Source organism: Amaranthus tricolor, chromosome 1, assembly GCF_026212465.1.
Source record: "Amaranthus tricolor cultivar Red isolate AtriRed21 chromosome 1, ASM2621246v1, whole genome shotgun sequence".
In the NCBI taxonomy this organism is placed as follows: Eukaryota; Viridiplantae; Streptophyta; class Magnoliopsida; order Caryophyllales; family Amaranthaceae; genus Amaranthus; species Amaranthus tricolor.
Window position 1 is genome coordinate 4009847 of NC_080047.1, and position 26244 is coordinate 4036090.

The 26244-nt window shown below is 31.1% G+C and overlaps 3 protein-coding genes across 3 annotated transcripts; all 3 read right to left on the reverse strand.

The window, feature by feature from the left end:
* Nucleotides 1-4450: 4450 nt before the first annotated feature.
* Nucleotides 4451-5231, reverse strand: LOC130815971 (uncharacterized). Its single transcript, XM_057682558.1, has 2 exons — nt 4659-5231; nt 4451-4564 (listed from the first exon to the last, which is right to left on the reverse strand). Exons 1-2 carry the CDS (start codon nt 5229-5231, stop codon nt 4451-4453), a joined length of 687 nt encoding a protein of 228 aa, XP_057538541.1.
* Nucleotides 5232-9804: 4573 nt separating this feature from the next.
* On the reverse strand, nt 9805-14734 carry LOC130799712 (V-type proton ATPase subunit G 1-like). Its single transcript, XM_057662916.1, has 4 exons — nt 14602-14734; nt 12901-13021; nt 12198-12298; nt 9805-10249 (listed from the first exon to the last, which is right to left on the reverse strand). Exons 2-4 carry the CDS (start codon nt 12986-12988, stop codon nt 10106-10108), a joined length of 333 nt encoding a protein of 110 aa, XP_057518899.1. The 5' UTR covers nt 12989-13021; nt 14602-14734; the 3' UTR covers nt 9805-10105.
* An 889-nt stretch (nt 14735-15623) lies between these two features.
* Nucleotides 15624-25132, reverse strand: LOC130799719 (mediator of RNA polymerase II transcription subunit 31). The gene is made up of 8 exons (XM_057662925.1): nt 24847-25132; nt 19575-19668; nt 19356-19453; nt 19170-19266; nt 18934-19012; nt 17079-17335; nt 16863-16961; nt 15624-15822 (listed from the first exon to the last, which is right to left on the reverse strand). Exons 2-7 carry the CDS (start codon nt 19619-19621, stop codon nt 16940-16942), a joined length of 600 nt encoding a protein of 199 aa, XP_057518908.1. The 5' UTR covers nt 19622-19668; nt 24847-25132; the 3' UTR covers nt 15624-15822; nt 16863-16939.
* Between the last annotated feature and the right edge of the window lie 1112 nt (nt 25133-26244).

Genomic DNA, 26244 nt, shown 5'->3' on the forward strand with positions numbered 1-26244 from the left:
AGTGATACTCAACTGTTGTATAATGTGTTGCTCTTCGCTAACTGACGTATAATCCAACATGTTGTTGATTGCATCTAGATGAATTTTCGTCTTGGCCTCAAAATCAAACTTGTGGTGAACTTTTGACCTCTTGTTTGTGAAATAATGTCTATATAAGGGTGTGTTACTGCAACTGAATTCATACTCATATGGTGTGCTGATATATTGCTTTTGGCGTTGTATCATCAAGCTAAGATTTTGAACTATTTTCTTTTTAGATATGCCTTTTTTTAATACGAAGAAGGTTATTTTGGCTATTTTCCATAGTTTTTTGGTAATTATAGGTAAGTTTTGTTCCATTTTTGTAAGGTTGTTGGAGATTGTTGTGATGAGATTTTGTTTATTTGTGGAATGAAGTGTGTAGTGGGTGTTTATATATATATATATATATAGCAAGTGTAAAGGAAGCTAATTAAAGAAAGGATATAAACGAGTGGAGACGAAAAGAAACGTTAAAGTTGGTGGTCTTTGTATATATTGGTAGTGTAAGTATAGTAGTAGTGGAAGAAAAAATGATTGATTAGACCATTATCTTTCTTTCTTCTTTTTTTTTTAAATGAAAGTTGATTGGAGTTTTGTTATATATAATTAAACGCATCATGAGGTTTTATTTTTATTTTTTTTCTTTTGAATTAGATGAGATTTTTATTTTACTAGAATTTAATTAAACCAATATATAAGTTTTTTTTTATTAAGGTTAATATATTTTGTGACAAGTATATATGTTTTCTTATAAGCTGCTTTACCGTATGGTTAATTTTAAGATGTATTTTTTTTTGAAAATTTTAAGATGTATTTTTAATTTGAAAGGAATGGTAGTAAATATTATTTGATTTATTTTATTATCATTGATAATCATTCAATTCAGGTAACTTAGTAATGCTATTATTCCTTTTAAAAAGTAGTGCTATATATTATTATTTTATTGTATTTTTTCTTTAATTAAATTAAATGAACAAATTAGTGCTTTATTTAATAAATATTAAATAAAATAGTAGTAGTAATTTATTATTGTCATTTAAAAAAATGAACATACAAGTTTATACTCAAAAAACTCCCATTTAATTTTCGCTCAGGCCCTTAAAAATTCGAAGATGAACCTACATTAATTAATTGCATTTGATATTTACTTTTGTAATTAATGTCAGTAGTTCCCAATTGTTAACTTCCACAAACTGAGGTTGCATATTTATGTCTTAAACAGTTGATATGGAAGGAGATATTATGCAGCTAATCGGATTAATCAGGATATATAATTATTGCAAAGAGAAACACGTTTAATATACTATACGCTCTGCCTTTTTTATTTGCATTATATACTTCTTTCGTTTTTTTATACATTTGACTTTTTATGCAATTTAATGTGTTATTTTGTTTATTTATATGTCGAATTATACACATCTAAAAATTATAAAAAGATAATATTATGAAAGTATGCGATTAGACGATTCAAACAAGATCTCACTTAACTATATTTTTACTTACATATTAGCCACAATATATAAAATAAGCTTGAATAATAAATAATGTCAAAAACTAAAATATAATAAATATTTCAAAACAGAAAAAGTATGACATAAATATATAAGATATGATACAAATTCAAACAAATAAAAAAAATTGACTATAATTATAAGGTGGAGAAGCTTTTATCGTTTTCATGTTTTGCTTTTTAATCCACTGCTACACCAACACTATTATTGGTGTAGCGATAATAATCAGGCAGATCCTACAGGAGCCTGTCTCGCTGGGCACTGAGGTGGTGTGTTCTTGTCTAAGCACGTAGCTTCCTTCCTTTTAGTATGAAAAGCTAAATTATTAATCCTATTTCATTTATACTCATGTAGTCATGTGTCCTATGAGATTGCTTAAGAAATAAGATATTTTTACCATTTTAAAATACTTATAATATTTATTTTTTTATACAATTTTATATATTAATTTAATTTTTAACATTTTTAATTATGTACATAAAATTTATAAAATTTGATATTAATAATCTTAGCATTTGAATAAGATTCCACTTAACTATATTTTAACTTATAGATTAAAATAAAATATAAATTAAGGGTGATAAATAAATAGTATAATATTTCTAATGTTGCAAGTAATTTAAAACTAAAAATGTAGAAAATAAGAAAAAGAGTATTTTAGTATGGTATTTAGATAGGTTATATTTATAAGTAGAGTAATATGTTTTAATGTAGAAAAGTAAAATAAATTGTGGATAGGTTTTGGTAGGATGTTATAGTTGGAGTCATGTTCTAAATTAGTAATGAATTAAACTCAATATTGACTATAATAATATATGAGGCAAAAGATTCAAGAGCAGAGGGAGTATAAGTTCGCTAATAAATTTAGTGTTATCAATGATATAAATGAATAAATATTATTATTTAAAAATTTTGAATATTATAATTTTTTTAATTTTTACTCCTCTAGGTAATTATTTACCTTTGACCAATAGAATTAACCCAACCCACTCAACCCTAGCTTCAACAATCTCTCTCTCCTTATTTTCTCTCCCAAATCAAAACCCCAATACATTTTCTCAATTAAACACTAATAATTATAATTGAATTTTTCATCACAATATTAATATCTATTATTAGTTGATTGTCACACATTTTTGTACAAAAAACACTAATTATGTAAGACATAATACGTACAAATTAGGAAGAAACGTTTAATTGGCATCTTTAAGCTTTAATTAATTAATTGAACTTCCACCAATTATGTAGGGAAAAGAGTCCTATCAAATAACAATAATAATATTTTTATGAGCACGTATAAATTAAATGTTAAGTATGATTATTTAAGTTATATATATAGTATTGACACCTATTTAGATTAATATTTTTTTAATTTTTTATTGATATATTAATAGAAATTAGATAACTAAATAGCGTTGTTTTTAATTTATACTTTAACAGAAATGAATTAATTGTTTATCGTTGTGATCACTTAAAAAAATAATATAATCAATTTGTATTTAAAATAACTCATATTTTAATTCACGATCGTGCTTTTTGAATTGAGTTTGTGACCCAAATATAATTATATTTCTGAGGCCATCTTTATCTTTAAGTCTCTTTTTCTATACTTAAAACTGATCTTTTTTCACCAGGGACACCATGCAAGCCTACCTTAAACTGTTATACAAGGTCCAAAACTGTTCTTGTACTAATATATTTTGTCCCTTTTTTTAGTGCGTCATTTCTTTATGAGATTATGAGATAATAGATTGTTTGTCAAAATAGTTTATTGAGAAATTTTAACTTATTTTAAATTTTTTAGTTAGAGATTTGATCGGTGAAACCAGTCAATACTAATATTTGCTAATAAATTAGTTGATTGACGCAGCTTCTTGTTATGATCAATAAGTTGTTTTAAACAAGCTACTTATAGCTTATAGCAGCGTATTCAAAATCAACTGGTCAAGCTAATTAATAAAATAAGTTGCTCAAATCAATCACTGTAATCAACTATTAGTTAATAGTTATATATCAACCTATCAGTTGTTTGCCAAACATCCTAATATCTAGATTTTAGATGTGTCTCCATGTTGAACTGTCATTTATTAATTATTCATATGGAAGTTGTCCCATATATATAAAGTTTTACAAGTGATATTCAATAAAGTTTTCAAGCTCTTCTTAGTATAGTTTCAAGTAAAGTCTATAGTGTAACACTTATTAAAGTATTGTTTTGGTTTTTGTGTTTGGGATTTATCTTTCATTAAATTGAAACTGTTATATTGTTATTCAGGGAAAGAATAGATGTATGTAGAAGATAATGAGATTTTCTAGTGTTGAACTAAGGTTTTAAGAGTTAATAAAAAAGGTTTGAATTCTACATGTTAAAGAAATTTTAGGCGGAAACTAGGCTATTATATTTTTACTCACTTTAATTTCGCATACAATCAAATAAATCAATTTAATTTGGTTGAATAAACTCAATAAATATTCTATATCTTGCAAAAAAATTTACAAAACCGTCCAAAAGCAACTAATTTTTAAAATTTTATTTACAAAATCATAGGTTATTTTTTACAAAATCAGATTAATTTTATAATGATAATATCTGCTTTCATAGCTTTGAAATTAAAATTATATATATTTCCACATTCACACACGTGCATTGCACAACATTTATCCTAGTATACTTATACTATTGTGATGAATTTTTTGCCTTAAAACATTAATAAAATTATTTTATGTGTATAATAAGTCATATAATAAAACTTTTTTTACTAATCAATGAAATTCGATAAGTGTAAAGTTCATTATTAAATTTCTAATATCTTAATTTTTTATTTGTTATGAAGGACCCCACATATATAGATGAAAGCGACTTAATAACGTTATATGAAAATTTTATTTTAATCAAAATATAATATAAAATTTGCTCATTAGACTACCAAAATTTCACAAATGTGCTCATTTATTTTCCACTCAAGATAATTTACATCAAAGGTAGCAAAATACAAAAGTAAATGTGACAAAAATGAAGCAAAAAATATATTCTACAAGGATACTAACTATAAACAATATAAGTACAAGCAAATTTAAATAAACATCTATATATAATAATCAAAATTTTCATAAAATTTAAATTACATCCACCATCCTTTGTTGTCTAAGTTGATCATGAAATCTTTGAATAAAATTCTCAGCATCCTCATCAACCTTATTATTTCCCACTTCATTTCCATGCAAAGAATAAGGAGAATCACTTACCCTTACAATACAGCTCTGTCCAACCCCAAATCCAGGTAAGGGTGACAAAAAATAAGGGAATGGTGAACCCTCAACGTCGTCGTTTTGATAATTTCTTGAACCTAACATGGTTTCAAGCACTTTGTTGATTGTTTGTATTTCATTTTCATCAATTTCCTCATAAATGGGTGTTGGTTTATGACTCTTCTTTTTGTGGTTAAATTGAAAAGGAAATATATAGTTTGGGTGGTTTGGGGTGTTACTACAACTAAACTCGTACGCACCACCACCATAATAATTGTGGTGGTGGGTGAGTTTTCCGGCCGATGATCGGCCGGCGAGTTTAGGTCGTTTCATGGTTAAGTATTTTAGGTCTAGAAGGAGTTTTCTTTTGCTCATATTTTTCCTTAGCATGAAAAAGGCCACCCTCACTATGTGCCATAACTTTTTTGCTACTTGTGCATTTTGCTCCATTTTTTAGAGAGAGAAGTGCTAAGAGGGAGTAGTGAGACAAAATATGATTTAGTTTTATTTAGTTTTGTTATAAAAGCAAATAATAGGAAATGGTGTATATATATAGGGGATTATGATCAAAGCTCAAAATTCATGCAAGTTTTTTATTTTATTTTTTTATCATTCAAAGAAGGGTTGGTTCGAGTGCGAGGCAAATATTTGTATGATTGATTATGTGCGCTTTTTATATTTGAAGTTTTTTTTATATCAAAAAACTCTATTACCTAATACTCTATTTTATTTTACTTTAGTATATTATTATTATTTAATATTTATAATTATTTTAAGAGGTCCTATACAATTGAATGGTATTGTTAAATTAGGTTGAATTTATTGTAAATGTCAGCATGTAATTAATAAAATACAAGGTACACACATTTCATAAGCCAAGGAGATCCTTCCCAAAATCATATGGCAACGGAAAGAAGAGTTACAATGACTTATAAAGTATACACATCGTCTTTAATTCATTGATGTGGGGTTAAATCGTCGCAACACCCCCCTCACATGCGAACCCCCTCAAGTTTGTTAGTGGGAGTAATCAATTAAAGTAGGAACACCCTTCTTTTTGGACTTACCATTTAATTTTTGATCAAAATATCGGCTCGAATGTCATGTTAAATTAGACTGGACTTATTGTGAATGTCAGCATATAATCAGGAAACACAAGCACACACTTCATAAGCCAAGGAAATACATTTCCAAAACCATATAACAATAAGAGAAAGACCTCCAATGACTTAAATATACATGCACACGTCATCTTTAATTTATCGTTATGGGATAAACCATCTCTAACACCATCTAACACTTATAAAGAAAAACAATTATTTTATGATTAGACTTGTAAAGTTTAATCACTAATTAAAGTAGAATGGAGTTGGAAGTGTTTGGTGGGGGCACAAAAGTTTGCTTGTGGGTTTTGGGTGTTTTATGTTCTATAAAGTATTAATATTTGAGACCAATAATTGGTGGGGTTGAGCCCTCAGGACAGAAGTTCATCATATACAAGTGAACTACTACGTGTCTTGGATTAAAAGGACTAGCTAATACTTAAAATTAGAAACTTAATTACGTGTTTATTTATGTGATTTTTATTAATTGAATGTCTAAATCAATGGAGATTTGTAATTGAGATCAATCATCATCCTAATTGATGTTACTTAGATGGTGTCGCCATCAAACTAACTTTTTGAGGCGCAATAAATGGAAGATCATGCAATTTTTTTGTCTTTTTAGAAAACTTGTTGATTAAATAATCTTAGATTTTTCATGCATATGATTTTTCAATTTGGAAATTTGGGTTCAATGGTCAAAATTTTTAATTTTGATAGAATCCAATATTACATTAATTAATCAAATTTCAAAGCTATCTTATTATTAAAATTTTTAAAAATATGGCCATTGAATTTTACAGTTGATTTGAGCTAACTAGCAAAAATAAGTTAGTAGTCCCGTTTGTTATCACTTTTTATTTTGATCAGTATTTATGTTTGTGAAAATCAAACATCAAAAATAAGTATCTAAAAAAGTGATTTACTTTTTATTTGTCAATTTTCAGAATTATTATTTTTCCAATAAATTCAACTAATTTTTTTATTATTGAATATATATCATATGAACTAATTTTTTATTCTTTATTTAACATATGCCATATGACTTTAAAATTAAAAAACCAAAAAACAAGAAACCACATCAATATTGAACAGGCTTGTAGTTTGTTGTAAAATTTTTAATAACCAAATATAAATGGAAAGGAAAGGAAAGGACACTCCTAATATCCCACATAAGGCAAGGTTCGGGGTGAAGGATTTTTCTTTTTCTTGAAAGATGCGATCAAATCATACCCGTTCCCTCAAGGAGGGAGTAAAGAGAGATGCGCGCAGTCAAGAAACCCCCCAACTGATACCTGCGTCCAGTAGAAGTCGAACCTCAAACCTTCTACTTCACATGTAGATGCTCTATTCATTAAGCCACAAGCACTTATAGTTAACCAAATATAAATATAAATACAAATATAATTAATAAAACAAACTATTAGATTTAGGCTACTATGCTTAACTATAACATATACTACATATTTTTAAATTAAACAAACTATTACTTTATAATTAATAAAACAAACTTATTTATTTTATTTATAGGCATTTAAGTTATCTTTCCCGTGTAGTTATGTCTCTTTATTGTTCTCGAGCCGGAGGACTCCTTTGGCCGCGCTTTCTTTTATGGGTATGAGTTACCGCCGTTCTTCCCTCCCCAGATCCTATCCATACACTGGGTAGGATGATGATGATTAAGACATATACTATATTTGTCTTAAAAGTTATCTATGAGAATTAACTATATATAATACCTAAAATAAGAATAAATTGAGGATTAATCATCAACTCACGCATCAATCAATATAATTAATGTTTCATATTTTCATTTTTAGCTCCTTATGTATAGTCCTAATTAATAATAATTTCCTTTGAAATATACTTTAATATATGTTTCAATTATATGATGTTTTTGCAAATTCAAATTTTTTGACATAAAAACCTAAAAATTACCAATAACGCTTTCATAAAAATTAACTATTTAATTAATTAATTAGATTAAAAGGTCAACCCAAGTTAGCGGACAAGTTTAGTTTATGTCAGTTTGATAATCATGCATAATAGAATAATGTTAATTGATGTGTTATTTTCCATTTATTCATTCAAAGAAAAATTGACAATATTTGACATTAATAATCATATCTAATGCTCGTCAGTTTAAAATCTAATAACATGTTAATTATGTATTATTAATCTTACATATGATTTTCAAGTGAGTTATTTTCAGCGAATGCGTATCACAATTCATATATTATTGTTTTTATTTTTAGCAAATAAAAATTATAAGGTCAAGTATAAATATTTGACAAAGTTATTTCTAGGCTAATACAGAAGTGACTAGTGTTCTTTTAATTTTTATATTTTCTATAGCCTATATAAGTTTTTGGCCTATTTAGGTACTTATTAAATATTTTTAGGATTTTGATTTTGATTTGTAAATATTGAATTGATGATTATGACGTAGTTATAAGTTAAGATGTGTTGATCCATTTACGGCCCATTTGGTAGGGTTATAATGAGAATGAAAACTAATGTAATTTTGGTTGAAATAATTCTCATTACCACCATTTAATACCACAAACCAAACGGGTCATTAAATCAACCTTTTGCTCTAGTTATTAATTGTTGAGTCATTAAATCTATCTTAAGCCTCTCTTATATATATATATATATATATATATATATATATATATATATATATATATATATATATATATATATATATATATATAAAGAAAGAAGAATCAATAATGATAGAACCACCTAAATTTTCACAAAATTTAGCGCCTAAAAAAAATAAATAAATAAAAATAACAAAGTCTACTAGATTAGTTTTAAGATTCTCCCTTATCTACAAACATAATGTACTTCATTCCTAAGTATTTCCTTGGAAGTAATGAAAAACACAAAAAACAATTAAAGTGTATGTTTACAATAATAGATTCATAAAGATCTCCTTGCTTTTGGGTTTAGTGGATAAAAGAGATAATTAAAATAGATGATTTATTAGTAGGAGTACACACTTGGATCTCTATGTGGGTGATCCACTCATTCCCAAGTTGGAACAGGTTGGGTGGACAATATAATTATGGATTTGATCTTAATTAAGGTCCTCCCACCAATCTTCCGACAGTCATTAATTTATGTAACCTTTTATCTCCAAGTTGAGCTTTTAATATATTTATACATGTATTTTTATAAATTTATTATTATATAGTTTTATAGTACATGGTACATTGTTTTCTAATTGTTTCTATAAAGCAAAATGGAGTACATAGCTTTCACCTTCTAATTTTACCGGCCCGTTTGGCAAGTAGTATTAAACGATGGTAATGAGAATGAAAATTAATATAATTTATTGAAAAATCTCTTGACTACCTTGATGGTCATACAGCCATACTTGTCCAGCTTCAATCACCTCATTTTCTTCATAAAATTCATTCCAATGCATTACCATTAGGTAAGGTGATATTATGCGGTAATGAAGGTGAAAGTTCTAATTTTTTTTAAGATCTTAAAAGGTTCAGAGTTCAATCTTTGTATGAAATTTAGAGTTTAAACTATTGATGTTTTAAAGTTTATATTCACTTGGTTTTTTATTTCCTACCAAAATTTTGTATTAGTTCTAAGAGAAATAATAGTAAATTAAATTAATGGCAACCTCAAAAAGAGAAATAGGAGTAACTCTTAGACAAAGTACATCCATTTGATAACAAGGGTACAAAAGTGTATTACGATGCAACTTTCATGAAATATGAAAGATCTATTTGGCAAATAATTGTTGACTGATTTGACCAACAGATGATATTAACCGCTTATTTAAAAAAAAAATGAATCAAAAGTCAAAAGTTAATTGGAAAAATCAATTTTTCACTCAGATTCAAAATCATTTCCAAACACTTATTACTGTTTGATCATGCAAAAGCTAATCGAAATGTCATTTTCCAAACACAAACAGAAGTAGCCAATTGGAGTATCCAGAATCATTAGTACAGCGGAGTGATGGAAATTACCAAGGAACTATGTAAATGTGAGAAGAATACATTATCTCAATTTCAGGCATTTATTTTAAATAATAGATTATCATCTGTTCAATAATAGATAGTATATAACCCACCATATTACAAAATGATGGAGGAATACAAATAAAATGAATTACAAAATAGAACCAACCATCTCAATGTGTCACAAGTGTTTCACCAAACATACTAAAACCATCTAAACAAAAGAGGACTCTCAGTTCTTCACAGTTGTGACATACTTGAGCAGCATCTGAACAATATCAGGAGATATATTGGACGATTGCTTCTTCAGCTCGTCAATTTTAGCTTCAGTTTCTTCCTCGAGACGCTTCACATTAGCACCCGAGTCTCCACTACTCTGTAAATAGGTTGGAAATCAGATCAGTACAGGAAGCCATAAGAAGGAATAGTTGTGAAGTACTTTAATGGATGAACAGACAGTGACAGTGACAAAGACTTCAACTAAACTTTCTTTTTGTTTATTTGATTTCGTCTTAGAGACAATGATCCGATATTCAAATGACCCGACTTCAAAATCAATTTTAAATGATGTAAAAATCAATGTAGATATAAGACCCGATATTTGAACCGACTTGAAACATCTAACCCGAAATCAACCGGATAACCCGAATTAACACCTCTAATTTCGTCGCTACTCATTCCAATGCAGTGATGCACATGAGTGTCGGCAAAATAAGTTAATAACAAAGATTGGCTATTTAAGGCATTACCATAGGATTGTCCAGCGATAGTTTATTAAACGATCATTACCGATCTACCATAACCTTATTGTGAGTTTGGGATTCGAATAGGAGGACTAGGAGAGGTGAGAAACGAGGGGCCATTTCTGTTGTTTAGGTAACAACAGGGTCAAGCAAGTAAAGGGAGTGATAGTGGCCCCAAACACCACAGACAACTTTTTTTAGGATTGATCCAAAGAGCGGAAGCAATAAGCAAGCCAAAATCGTGCTAGATTTTGTGACATGAAGGTGCCAACAATAAACTAGACAATTAGCAAGTAATAAGATGAAATATACAATGTAAAACAAACAAGAACACCAAGATTTAGACTGTAGACTGTAGACTGTAGACCGTAGAGGGTATCTAGCTTTGAGTAACAAAGGTGCTTCTATGGGCCAAATAGCCGAAGTTCACGGAGGAACATCTGCTTTAATAAAATTTGATAGATATTGCTGGGGAAAAGTGCTATCAAGTTATGGAAGCAATAGCAGACTTCAAATGCTCTTATGGTTACTAATCAATGGTCAACTCAAGAGTCAACCTGGAAATACGAACCCAACATTTAGAATCTCTTCCTGACTTTCACCTTAAGGACAAGATGAATAATGAATTGAGGGAAAATGTAATGCTCAATCCCAAATTAAGCGAAGGCCCACAAACACAAACATACTCCAGGAGAGCTTTAAGGCGAGGACAGGGAAAGAAGACTATTTCTCCACCAGACTAACAGAATATAAATAGAGTTCGGCACTGAGTGGTTTGTATTGTGTATTGAGTTTCAAATGTTCTTATCCCAATTTTGCAATGATTTTGTGACTGGAAGGAAATTAGATACCTTTCTAACCCACTCAATCTTTCGTCAGCCCAACTTAATTGTTATCCAACCAATGGAAGATGCACCCCTTTTCCACTGTATTCCAATACTTGTCCCAGAAAATTCCTTCTCTCTTCCTTCTCCATTCCTCCTTCTTCTCATCTCTCACTAGGAATAGAGTGGAGAAAAGACAAGGTGACAAATGCAGAGTAAAAAATAACTTCCGGTTCATCATCATTTCGTTCTTAACCACAAATAAATTTCTTAGAAGAATAGAGTGAATTAAACATTGATGTAAAGGAAGATAACAGAAAATGCCAAAACCATGGTTGTTAGAAACACAATCCTACCATTATAAAATGTACGATTATACGATTCAGATATAGGCATGCAATTCGATTTGCAGCTCTATAAATCCTATAAGTTTCTTTTAAATAGCGAAAATTTACAAATTTAAATTATATTTGTTAGCTTACATTATCAATTTTATTACCTATTTAATGTGTATATAATTACTTTTCGAAATCATTATCCTCTAAAACTTATAATATGTGTGTCATATCTTGATTACGCACGATTCTAGAATTGTAAAGTTCTACTATACGGTTTTACAATCCGGTCATGATAGGCCCTTCCGATTCCAAGTATAATCTCGATTGTGACAACCTTGCCAAGAATTGGCATCAATATATAATGTAATGATGTCGTTGAACCTGTAAAGTGTTCAGCTAAGTCTTTATTATCAACTCACCTCTGCAAGTTTTCGCTGGAAATCGGCTTCCATTTGTGCACGAAACTCAGCAATCTCCCTTTCAGCCTCTTCCTTTGCTTGTCTCAGTCTAGCCATCTTGGCTATAAAATGAGAAACAAAAAGAAAAACAATGGAGTCAAAATCAAATGTAATAAATGACAATCGGCAGATTAACAGAATTGATTAAGACGATATCAAAGTATTATTCTAACAACTATAAGGTAAACAAAAGCAAACATTGCCATCCTCAACTGAGAAAAATAAGCTGAGGAACCTCAACAAATGGGAATTTTTTAATCCTGTATTGGGTGGTACCATTATTGCTCTTCAACAAGTAATATCATCATCATACTAAGCCGACTAAAAAGAGACCAGCCTTATTCATGAATCCCAGTGACAGTAAGTTATATACAACCATACTATTTGCATAAACTATGCTAGCAAAAAAAATGTCATGTTTTTAAATCATATTCTCATACAAAAATATTTTACTTAGATATATCCAGATTACACCACAAACATCTAATGTTCTGGGTGGAAAAAGGCATGTATTATAGCAGTTCAGTACTAGTCACTTACAAATCAAAGGTGTTATGACGATAGTTCTTTAAATTAATCTCAGCTGAGCGATTTGTCGTTATTGTTAAACATCAAATATATAGCACACAAAGAAACTGTACATACATGTGAACTGCATACATACCATTTTTGGCTGCATTGACAATGTGTTGAGCTTCCTGCTCTGCAGCCAACAACAGTTGAATTCCATTTTGTCCTCTGCTTGCTTCCATCCTCTATTGAGAAGGCTCACACCGTTACACGTTCTGAAAACCACCAAAGATATGTTCTTGGAATAAGGAACATCACCGGTAACAAATAAAAAGATTCTGACAGCTCTTTGATTTCAGATTACAATGGACTAAAAGGGCTCATTAAATCATGTGCACTACTTTTTATGTGAAGTTGCAAATGACGTTTGCTACTAAGGGTCAATCGGAAACAACCTCTTTGTTATTTTTATCATTAGCAAGGGTAAAATTGCATACATTTGTCCCTCCCAAACCCATCATAGGTGGAAGCCACTTAATCGCATTGAGGTAATTGAATGTTATTGTTGTTGTTCTCAAAGGGTAAAAGAACAATATTCTAACTACATTAGACTCAAGATGAAATTCCGTTAGCAATTTAATAGAAGTGATCCACATGAATGTATCTATGATTATTCTACGTACTAAACAACATAAACTTTGCTCACAATTTCGCAGCAAAATTATGAGAGGAATAACTCATCACCATAGCTTGCATATCCTGCTCATAGATGCTATTATCAAGGTCTAGGAAGGGAGGAAAAACGGCCACCCATACCCTTATCAAAGGAGATAAGGATGTTGCGGCCAAGAATAATTGTGACTAATAGGCCCAAGATTATCCTTAGGGGTTCAATTCTCACCAACTACATGAAGCTCAATTCCTCTCCTTGTGATAGGGATTCGATTTTCGCGATCAATTCCCCCTCCCCTCTTCTAGGGAATCCTCCTTACCCCCGAATCAAAAAAAGCTGTGATGAATAATTAAGCCTCCAAGACACCACCCTCTTATCCAATTCCCAAATTAGGGACAACAAGTTAGGATTAAACCAAGTAATAATTGATCTTTAGGACACAATTTAGAAGAGACCTTGCTTTTGTGTTTTAAAATCCAGCCATAGCTTTTGGACAACATTCGATGAATACTATAATTGATCTATACTTCAATCAAAATCCCCAAAGATAAAGTAATAATAGAATCATTAAACCAAGTATATTCAAGCAATGTGATTATATTAATTAGCAGCTACACAGATTTATAAAGGAGAATTTATTACAATTGACAACCTATCATAGATTTATTGTGATTATATTACAATAAAACTACCAAATGACAAGTTAAAATAAAGGAAATTAGGTAAAGATCTCAATTAGGAACAATAATACAATTGGGATAAGCACTCTGTATTGCTAGAAGCACGACCACAGCCACACAAGTATCAAAATCAAAAATTTAGAAATCAATCAATATTCATTGTTTCTCGATTTGATGCAAAATTCAAATTATTGAAGAATGTAAAAAATCAGATCACATATAAAAAATTAACCAATAACCCCAATTCAGCCCACAAAAATATGATTTACGAAAAACAAACCTTTAAATAAATGGATCAAATCATAAATCAAACCAAGAAATATGTAAAGATTGCAAAAACTAGAAGATGAACAAAATCACAGAGATCGGAGTCTTATCAATACTAAAGTTGAATCTTTTGGAAACTTAAGTATATGAAAATCGCAATCCAATCGCAACTTATAAAATTATGATGATGGTGATTAAATGATTGAAAATTTTAGGCGACTGAGAGAACACTTACTATAGGGATGAAGTTGTGATGAGAGAACCGATGCACGTTAAAATTTTCTGCCAATACAATCAACTTGTTATCATGTGATACATAAATATTCTCATCTTGCAGAAAGAAAATACATATTCCTTTTCTAAACGAAGTCGTACAAAAAATATTTACGAAAATTAAGAAAAAAAAATAATTTTAGATGGTAAATATATATTTTTTAAAAAAAATAAATTCGATGGAGAAAAAGTAAAGACTATAAATATTAAAAAATATGTTAAAAAAAGTTAGTGAAAAAATATAAGGACCACAACTAATAAAAATATATTTTTATAAAGTTAGTGGAGAACATGTGGAGACCATAAAAAATATTATATAATAAAATAAAATTAGTGGAAAATATGTGGAAACTAACATTACTCCTATTTAAATATTAAAATAATAATATACAAGGTTATCTTTGACCAAAATTTATGATACAAGTCGAAAGATTCTTATAAGAACAATGAATGAAGCACCCAAAAATAATAATTGAAAACTTTTTTAAGGGACGAAAGGAGTAAATAATTTCATACGTCCACATAGGATGAAAGTATGCCCCTCGTCTCACCAAATTTGTCTCAAGTGCATTTGATAACGAAACCTAAAAAATGAGTAAATACTAAATAGTTATTTTAAGAAAAGTAGGAGAAATGTGTTAATGATATAAAAGAGTTGGACAAATACCAAAAATGATATTGAAAAATTTGATGAGACGAACTAAAAATGGTACAAATAAATATTGTGGGGAAGGGACTTTGTTTAACGCTATTCAAAAATAAATAGATAGTTACGTAGCAATTTATTCTGCAGTTAAAACAAGAAAAATTTTATTATAGCTTGTGTTTCTACATTTGATTAGCAAAGGTGCATAATTTACAAGTTCAACTAAATGTATAAATTAAACGTTGAAGGCAAAAGCTAAACTTTCAAATCATTTGTTTCGACTTGATTGTTTGTGAAGATGTGGAAAGTAATCTCGAGTTAAGACGTTGAGATTGAAATAAGAATCAAAGCTTGTTGCATTTTAGATGATTTAAATCCGATGTTTACATACTTTTTTTGGGATGTGGGAATAAAGATATGATCTAATTGGATGATTAGTACAATGATAAATATATGAATTCGTGCCAGCAATCTTAAACACAACTCATGAAGATCATTATCCACAGCTCCAAAAGCATCTACAAGGGCTACACCCACCTGATACAACAAAGAAATACAGGATTATTTTTACAGGAAAGAAACGGAGCTGCATCCATGCAGGAATTTACAGGGCGGGTTGTGGGTCATACAGGTCCGCGTGTCTAATTATTTAAGCTGATAGTTAGCGGGCCTAGTATTATGGATCTCATTGACAACACGACAATAGCACAGATCACATTCTACAGAATACAGATGTAGCACACCTACAACGCGATTCTTCTCGCTGGTACATAGTGTACAAAGTAGAAATGTCTTGCAATTCACCTCCATTTCGAGACTACAAAGTGCAAAGTAGGCATCTTAGTCTTGTTGTAATGGCTTCCCTAAAATATTTCCTCTCTCTACGGCAGTGTTTTATCGATCAATCATCTTTTGTTGTTCAATATCCTCGTTATAATTTTGGCTTCTAATTGATCAATGTTCACTTTAGATTTGTGATTACGGGGAAGTAGTATACTGGTATTTATCCAGTAATGTCCAAACAATATTACCACACATTGGAGATGGAACGAAAGACTCTTGTTTGTCCCATTAATATATACTTTTGCGTTTTGACCCACTTATTGACCCATTTTTTAAAAAATCCAAATAACGACCCACTATTGATGACCCGCTAATTATATAACCAAGTCAGCAGCCCAATGGGTCAACCCGCTAATTATATACCTGCTAGAGGCACACATTTGGAACATCGCAAGAGGAATAGTACATTGATGATGGTGTTGGAAGTTATTTTGGAAGGGGGAAGGGAGACTTGAACTCCAGGTTATGACAACACCATGTTACCTCAAAGGTTTGAAAGGTGGATTCTACAGGTTTCGTATCTTCTTAAAATTTCCCAAACCTCACATTAGTAGAGTTTGTATAGAATATGAACCCAGACATGACACCAGAATTAGTGAGCCAAAAATCCCTTTAAGAGGATGTCGATTTCACTTTCTGAATACGATCATTTTCCGATACTGTTAAGCAGAAAACATCTGAATGACAAAAGATAAGATTTGATATGCTAATGTGAAAGTAAAGTGATGGCTTACCTTTAATGATTAGAAGCTTAACCATAATTCAGTTTCCCTGATAACATACGAACAGCTACCAACAACACATATAGGAATCAAGAATCTCGACCATCTTTCCTGTATACATTTGGATTGCATCAGCACATGTTCACCTTTCATTTATTTCAATAATGTGTGTACCTCTAAGATGCACATTCTGTACTCTTCAGTTCAAAGAAGAAATAGTCAACTTACTTTCTCTTTCTCCGATCAATGCCGCTATTCCTCGTATCATTCTTAGCAACACCGGATCCAGGGGGCATTGAGTATTGCATAGGAGAAAGTGCTGGAGAAGCAGCAGATGTGGCAGGAAGAGCAGGAGGAGGAGGTGGAGCAGCAGTTGAAGCCGGAGGAGCAGGATCAGGTTCGGGAAGGGATCTGGGTAAAATGTGCTTCAGCCTATTATTTCTGTAGTTCTTCCAGAAATAGAACTGTTGTCTGTGTGCTACTTCCTGAAGATTAGGAGTACAGACATTATTACAAGTGTCTTGGAAAACAATATGCAAATTCAATGTCTGATTTCTCCTATGTCCCATCCTATAAACATTTTTATCAAAAAGTGAGGAATTCCTATTGTGTAAATTATTGATACAGCTTCAGCTTGTGTGGATATTATTTACTTTTGATCGGTTACTTCAAATTTTTCATCTTGAAATGAAAAGGGTACCCCATTTCACCTTGTGGAATAACATAAAAAGAAAGGTGTGTATATTTCTCCTCTAATGATTAATTGCATATTTTGGGTTTTCTAATTGAATGAAAAGTATATGGGGCAAACAGCCAGTCAGAGAAGGGTAATGTAGATTTTAAGAAAAACAAAGAACGAAAGAACACAATCAAATGTGATACATTAGTGAACCACATAACAAGTTAGCAAAAAAATAAGACATTTCGAGGAGTACTCTCTTAATTGGGAGTGTTCCAAGTTATTTAAAAATTGGGTTTTCTCCAGAAAATTACCAAATTTGTGGAATATTTTTCAAATACTTCTACAAATACAAACCTTAATTATCTTTCATGAACAGAGTAACCTAATTTGAAATACACTTTACAAATTCCAATTGCATGAAACTACCACATGATGGTTTCAGATGGGCTAACCTTGTTTTCCACCATCGACTTCCCTTTGTGAGGTGAACCTATTTATTTTTCTACTTCTAAACTTATTTGTCTTTGCAGGTGAGCCTTGCTAGGTGGAATGGGGAAGGAAAAGGTGCAAAATTATTTGTTACAGGCGCCTCACATGGCCAACACACACTCATAAGGTAGTTTACAAAAGTATTTAGAGGTAGTTCACAAAACTTTTCAGAAACAAAGATAATTTATGACAAAATATTCATAATAATAATAATGTCTTTTTTAATAAAAATTAATTAGGTCAATGTTATGGATTTATAATGCATTTTTGCGTGCACAATTCTGCTGTCCTAATCAAGAAACATTTGAGGAAAAAAAATTTGAACCAATGAAAAAAGCCTTGCTATGTTTGGGAATGAGGATTTCATTTGAAAATATAAATTTGACTCAAATTTAGTGTTTGGAAAATAAAAAATTTTCAAATTTGGATTTGAGTCAAATCCACAATTGTTATAAAAATGACTAAAGATGATGATTTGAGAATGACATCCCAAACCTTGTCATTCTCAAATTCTACACTAATGATTTTATAATTAAATTCTATAATTTGAAATGAAATGCTTATTCCCAAATGCAACCTTAAGTGATTCCATTCTATCATAGATACCAAATACTCAATTAAAGTAAACACTAATTGTTACCTTTTCCCTCTCTTATTTGAATCAACTCCATATGTGATTCTATGCAAACAAATCCTATGTCTTAAACTATATTTCTCTAACCTTAGACTGAAGAACGAATACATGATAGACAACATGGGTTTGGACGAAGCCATGGAATTCTCAATGGTAAACATTGCCAACAAATGACATATCAAAAGCAGTTCTTTTCTTCCCTTCCATTGCAAACATCTAAAGGCATCACAATCAAAAGCTCAAGACAAAGGAGAAATACGATAAAAGAAAAAATTAACCTTGTTCCCAGGATGAGCCATTGCATTGCGAAAGTGGGCATTTTGTAAAAGCTCAAGGAAGAACAAACAATGTGGATACCTGAATTTGAGAGTCATATTAGGCAAGAAAGCCAGCAAAGAAAAAAACAACCAGAGAATATTTCAAATTTCAATCAATATATTCAAACAAAGGAAGACTAAATTTTTTTCCCAGAGAACAAGACTATCAACTATTCAAATGGACAAAAAGTACGTGCATTATGAATTTTAAATACTCTGGGCGCTGCCAATACTGAAGGTACTTCAAATAACCAATGAAGGCTTCATCTTCAAAGTAGCGATTTTGTGCCAAATCTGCATATAGTAGATCCCTCTTCATTGATTAAAACCTTGACATTGTATAAATCTAAGTTTATCTCACTAGAAATATGTACTTCACATACAATGAATGTAGGTAGGATTTGCAAGACATTGAACGAACTCCAATTCAAGCAAAAAACGTTGACGCCCATCATCAGGATCCTTGTAGACATTTTTTGTCCTAATAATTAGCAAATACAACAAATATAAGAAAGATATTAGAAATGGAGGACCCAGAAGAGATTTGTAAGAATGAGTGCAGGTGTGAAATCATGATAAGGAAGAAAAGACAAGGGACTTACGACAATGGGGAGCTAGTCATGTCATCAACATCATTTGAAGTAGCCATAGGTGAAAGAAATAAAATCAAGTAAACTTAGGTAATGATCAACGCATCTGCAATTGATAAAAAGGTTGAATGTCACATGAATGCTATATAAAATAGTATTATACCAATAATGGTTCTTAATGCATATAAAAAAAAATGTAAAATGTTCCTCATATTGTATCAAGAATTGAGAAGGGTACAAGCAACAACACAATGCAGAATCTAAAAGCTAAACAATACATACAATGATTCTAAATGCTATATAATACATACCATGTTCCTCATCTTGTATTGAAGGTCATACAAGCAACAAGCTACACAGAGTATCTAAATTACGCTCCATTTCTGTATACTTGTGAGTGGAAGTAGAAGAGTGTGACATATTGGTTAGAAGGCTAGTACGGGTATTTCAGTATTAATCAGGAAGTACATTCTAGAAGAAGTAAACTTAAAGAAGGGGGAAACTAGTATGTATAAGGAACGGGGATAGAAAAAAGCGTGAGAAAGTTGTACACACATTAGGTTGAGTCCGAAATTCATTGTGGGATAGTTGTTTCCAAAAAATAAAAATAAAAAATAAAAAATAAAAAAACTCATTTTGGGATATTTGCAAGCCTGTCAAATGCTTGAATTTCTATCATTCAATTGTATTGCTTGAAATGACAGTAATACACATCCAATACTACTAACTGTTAGAAATTAGAATAAAATATAAACATGATTATTAGAGTTGTTTATTAACTAACAATTCCTCCCGAAAATTCTCTCCCCTCTTCTTCGCACTGACATCACACCCACACTCATATTCATACTCGTACTCGTACTCGCACTCATACCCACGCCCACACTCGCAATCAGTAATGCGGTCTAAGGGGGCATATTCTGTATCATACGTTTCTCAGCAGAAGCATCCATAAGTTCAGGTTGAGAAATGAATCCTCCATTGATGACGATGGAGCTCCATCAACATTAGGGTCTTTAGGTTTGCTTCTTTGACTTTGGGTAGAGAATTACTGGATTATATTCAATTCTCCTCTTAATGATCCATCATTTTCACCACCCAACCCTTATTTTTTTGAACTTTATTAATTATCAAATCCAAATAAAATTGGGGATTTAAAAAGGTCGTATAAATCTTGCTTATTCCTGTACTGTCCATTTTTGAGCTTAATTTTTGTGGGTTGTGGTTAATTTTAATTGTGTGATTAATCTTACTAAAAAAAACTTAAATTTTTATGTTTCCCACAAAACACTTGTTGTGTATGTGGCTTATAATCTCAATATGATTTGCATTTATAGGAGATTGTTGCATTTTCAAGACTTTGTAGCTCGGAGCTTGGTTGTCTTGGTAGGGTGCTTGCTCCTATGAATCCAATAGGCTTATGGTTGGAGTTGTGGTAGTCTTTGATTGAGGTTCTGTTTGAGCTTGGCTCAAACTCATCTTCTTAGTTTCTTTTGTCAGGAGGTGCACCTCTTTGAGGTGGTTTCATCTTGATGATGGTTTATTTTTGAAAGATGATTGATTGATGTGGTGTTTTGGCAGAATTGAGATTATTTCGCCAAGGTGGATATTTGTTATGTATGTGGCTCGTAAACTCAATATGGTCTTGGTTTAGAGGAGTATGTAATGCTTGGGATAAGTATGAAGGTTGCTACAAAGTGATAAAACAGAAGTTGTAGGTTGCTCAAGATCAGAAGCTTCTGCCCCTTCATTCGACCTGCTCGAGCTATATGGCTCGACCCATGCTGTTGGTCGCTCGACTTGAGCAGGTTGGCTTGACCCAGTTGAGCAAGCTACAGAGAGGCGTGCTTCATTTCTGTTATGCTTATGTTTTAGGCGGGATTGGTTACTTGTAGTCCATCTCTTTTGTTAGCCTTATATATACTCCTTATTACATCATTTTGAAAGAGAGAGACAACAAAACACATGTAATACTCTAACAATCCTCAAGAAGTGATATTAATCTAGTTAGAGAGAGAGAGCCACAAATTAGGGTTCATAGGATGAAATTGGGGGTTTTCAATTTCCCTTTGTAATCTCTATAGATTTTCATTCTCCATAGTTAGAGTTAAATTAGTACATTGTAATCAAGAACTCTAATCAATAAATTGTCTTTATTCCTTTGGGTGGGGTTTTATAGTCTAATATCAATTTGATACTAGGATTTCCCCACCTTTCAATTCTTGGTGTGCTGTTAATTTCTTTTTCATTTTGCAATCTTTTCATTCTTTGTTTTAGAATCTTCAAAATAGAGCATTTGCTCTAACACCCATACCCCAATAAAATCAGTTTATCACTGGTATCACCCACCAATAAAAACCCTCAAAAGATAGCAAAAACAAAGCCATACCCATGGTAATCTTGACAAATTTCAACAGAGAGATACATATAAAGGACAAATCTGAGAGAAATTAACCAAAAATGACCAGACTAAAGGTGTTAATTGAATAAAAATTGTAAAGAACTGACCTTAGATATGTCCCAAAACATGATTACCATTTGCTGGTGGACGCACACATGAGTGGTGTGGCTGGGTGGCGTGGTGACGTGGTGGTGGCGCCGATGCTGGATTTTTGTTGAGTGCCGGAGATGAAATGACAGACAAGGGTTGGTGATGAAAACTGACTAGGGAGGAAATGAGGCTGAGTGTTGGGTGTTTGTGCGGTTTAGTGAGGGCCAGGGGTGAAGGGGAGTGTTACCAACCATAAAAATTAAAATTCATAACCTAATATAATTTTTTTTGGGTATTTCTAATTCAGAGAATGTGTCTCTGTGAAACGATCTCTATTATATTGGATGAATAATTCAACTAAAATACTTATTAGTTATATATATAAGTCAACAAAACTAATTCAAAATAACTAACATTAATTAATTATATTAGAGACCCTTATAATAAAATGATAAAAATAAAGAAATAAATAAATACTAATAACGTCATATATTGATGGGGTGTTACACTTAATTGATCGCTTTTTATTTTAAATTGACCAATGACCAATAATATCCTAAAGTGATCACTTAACCTTAGAGTGACCATTTAGAGCTTTAAAGTGATCATTTTTATAGTCTTATAATGATTACTTATAACCTTAGATAAAGTTATCACTTTGTAATCTTAAAGTGAATACTTACAATATTAGAATGATCAATTATAACCTTAAATGATCACTTATAGTGTTAAAATAATCATTTATAATCCTAAAGTGGTTAGAGAAATGAGTTAACTATATGGGTCAGTTTCATACAAAACTTGTTTAAAATGATGTAAAACCAATGTGTACACAAAAATTTGATTTTGTCCTGATCTGAAACATATAAATTGAAATTGACCCGATAATTCGAAGAAACACTTCTTTAACCTTTTGGATCATATCTAAGTTAATCACCAATGTTGGCATAAGTTTTTTTTAAGACGAATTCGCTTATATACTCATAAACACATGCATAATGCTAGAGGTGAATGCACATTAAGTCAATGATGTCAACTAACGCAATGTAGAAAACTATATTCATATTAATTGATAGGGAATTTTACGTGATAACCCCGGGGTTTTGGGTTTTTCACGTGGTAACCAAAACATTTTAAAAATCCACGCAGTAACCCTGAGGTTTTGCCATAATGTACCACCGTGACCTTTTTGAACCAAAAGCCTTAGGAAACATTAACTCAAAGCTGGAAGGCTGTTGAAACCCCTTTTATTTGAATGTCCATTACAAAATTCATAAGCTTTCAACATTTTCCCCTAAATCATAAACCCTAACTCTATTTTTTTCATCCAACTTACATCGGATGTAATGAAAAGTCTTATATATAAGGTACGACAACATGCATTGGATATAATGAAATGAAAATGGTGAATTTTATAATGGACATTCGAATAAAAGAGGTTTCAGTAGCCTTCAAGCTTTGAGTTAACGTTTCCTAACGCTTTTGATTTAAAAAGTCACTATGGTACAAAATGGCGGATCCAGGGTTCAGAGTCCCCTGGGCACCAACAAATGGACGTGATTTCGACAAAGGTTCATTTGTAAAATTAACAACTAAAATATTTTTTATTTCGACAGAAAGACTTGTAGAAGCGCAATGATCCCAAGAGAAAGCCAAAGTAATATAAAAGGTAACGAAGGAACTACAATGGTTCAAATTTACAATGAAAACATAGTCTAACAGAATGAAATATAAAGTAACAAACAAACTATAATTGCTTTCGCCTAGTTTTCATATTTTGGAATCTATGTACAGTAGCATCAATACTAACATTGAGAAACAATTTCTTCTCTAAAAAGGTAACTAAACTATCATTCAACAATTACCTTTGAAACCATTGACAGAACATCATCTTAACGGTACTAGATAAACACAGTGTTGTATGTTCATTGTTTTACTACAATTTAGCATTCTTGGAACTTCAACCAAATCTAAACCCATCATTTTTTTTGAAAGAAAAATCTAAACCCATCATTAGTCCTTAATCTTTTATACCTAACATAATAATTAAATTTATTTAACATAGCAAACAGTGATTTTTCCTACTTCAATGACCATACAACAATTAACATTGAAAAATAAGAAGTTGAAACTTCCCTCAACCACGAACATTGCATTGGGAAATAATTTACCCTTTATCATCTCATAAAACCAGTAAGAACATTCAAACACATTCACACATTACAAATATTCAATTATTCAAATAACAAAAAAAAAAAAAGAAAAAACACTAACAAAATTCAATAATCAAGATTAAGATTAAGATTAAAAAGTACATCATCAAGCCTCAAGATTAAGATTAAAGATTAGAACATTAAGATTAAGGTTGAGAGTAAAAATACCTTAAAAATCAAAATTTTGATTTTTAGGGTTTTTGTTAATGAATGTGAAATAGGAACCACCGAACCAGCCACTAGGCAGCCGCAGGCGGCAGGTGCAGAACATAGAACACATTAACAAATAACAATTAACAAATATTCAAAGAGGATATAAAAAAACTCAAGAACAACATTTCAACTTTTCAAAATTCAAATTACAAACACATTAACAATTTAACATTAACAAATTTTCAATCACTCAAACAACATAAAGAAAAAAAAAATCAAGAAACAACATTCTAACAAAATTCAAAAATCAAGATTTAAAAATAAATGTTAAAACAAGAAGTCAACAAGATTAAGAATTTAAGATTAACACTAAAATTAAAGATTAGAACAAGATTAATATAGGATTTAGGATAAAGAGTGAAAATACCTTAAACAAAATCAAAATTTTCGATTTTTAGGGATTAGGGTTTGTCAACCTTCGACTTCGAGTGTTCGGATGTGTTCGATTCGAACAACCCACAGCGGCAGTGCAGCACCGACAACGTCAAAGGCTCAAAGCACCAGGCAGCAGCGGCGGAAGGCGTCTGTGATGGAGCAGCAGCCGGCGGTGGCGTGGTGCGGGAGTGCCAGTGGAGGTGGAGGAAGAGTTGTGTAGAGTCTTGAGGGTTAGAGTGGAAGAGAGCTGAGAGCTGAGAGCAGGAGAGGGAATTGAGTAAATGAGTAATACTAACAAGCCCCCTGTTTTCGGTTTTTTTTTTAAATTCAGGTGGGGCACGTTCCCGGGGGTCCCTGTACGTAGATCCACCACTGATGGTGTAATTATAGCAAACCTCAGGATTATCGCATGAATTTTTAAAAATTTTTAATTGTCAAGTGAAAAACTCAAAACCTCGGTATTACCAGTAGAATTTTCCTAATTAATATGTGTTCTAATTAGGAGATTTTCTATTAGACGACACTCACCCAGGTTCAAGTCTCAACAACTACAAACAGATTATAGAGAAACTCGTAAACGCATTCACATTCCAAATTCTCTTTACTCTTTTCCACATCTCCTTCAAACCATCAATGATCCGAAGTCCTCCGGCCTTGTCTACAGTCGTCGTACGCCATCAATCGGTTGCCGCCTAATTCGATAACCACTCCTACTGTCGCCTGTCTGTATATCAGTATATGTATCTACATTCTAGTTTGTTTTCTTTTTCTTTCTTTCCAAAAAATTGTTATAAATTTGTCCAATTATTATAAATTTGTTTGAATGATAATCAATTTAGGGTTTTTGGCTTAATTGGAGGTAAAAGTTTAAATTTAGAGTTTAATTTATAATTTGTTAGAGTTTCAATTGCTTAGTAATTTAATTCTACAATTGTCCATTAACTTTTTTTATGAAAATTTTGAATTTTTTGGAAAAAAAGTTTAGATATTTGATTTAGGGTTTTTCATTTTGGCTATACATTTTCAATTGATGGATTGGTAGCGATTAATGAATACAATTCAAAGTAAATAAGTGTTTCAAAAGAGTGGCTTCTCGATCATATTTAGCATGCACTTCAACATCCTTAGAATTCACCAAATCCATTTGTTAACTCTCACCATAAAGATTCACAAGCTCTATTGAAAATTGACAAAAAAGTAATATAGTTAACTGCTAATAGTTGAAGTAATTAAATAGAAGTTAATAAGTCGAAGCTTAAATTAATTTTGATAATTGTAGCTATAGAAATTTAAGAAAAAAGAAGTGAGTTTCTTTCCCTGGTAAGGATGCAACCTCAAGTTAAACAAACCTGCTTGCTCATTAGTCATTACTTGTATCAACTTTCAAGAT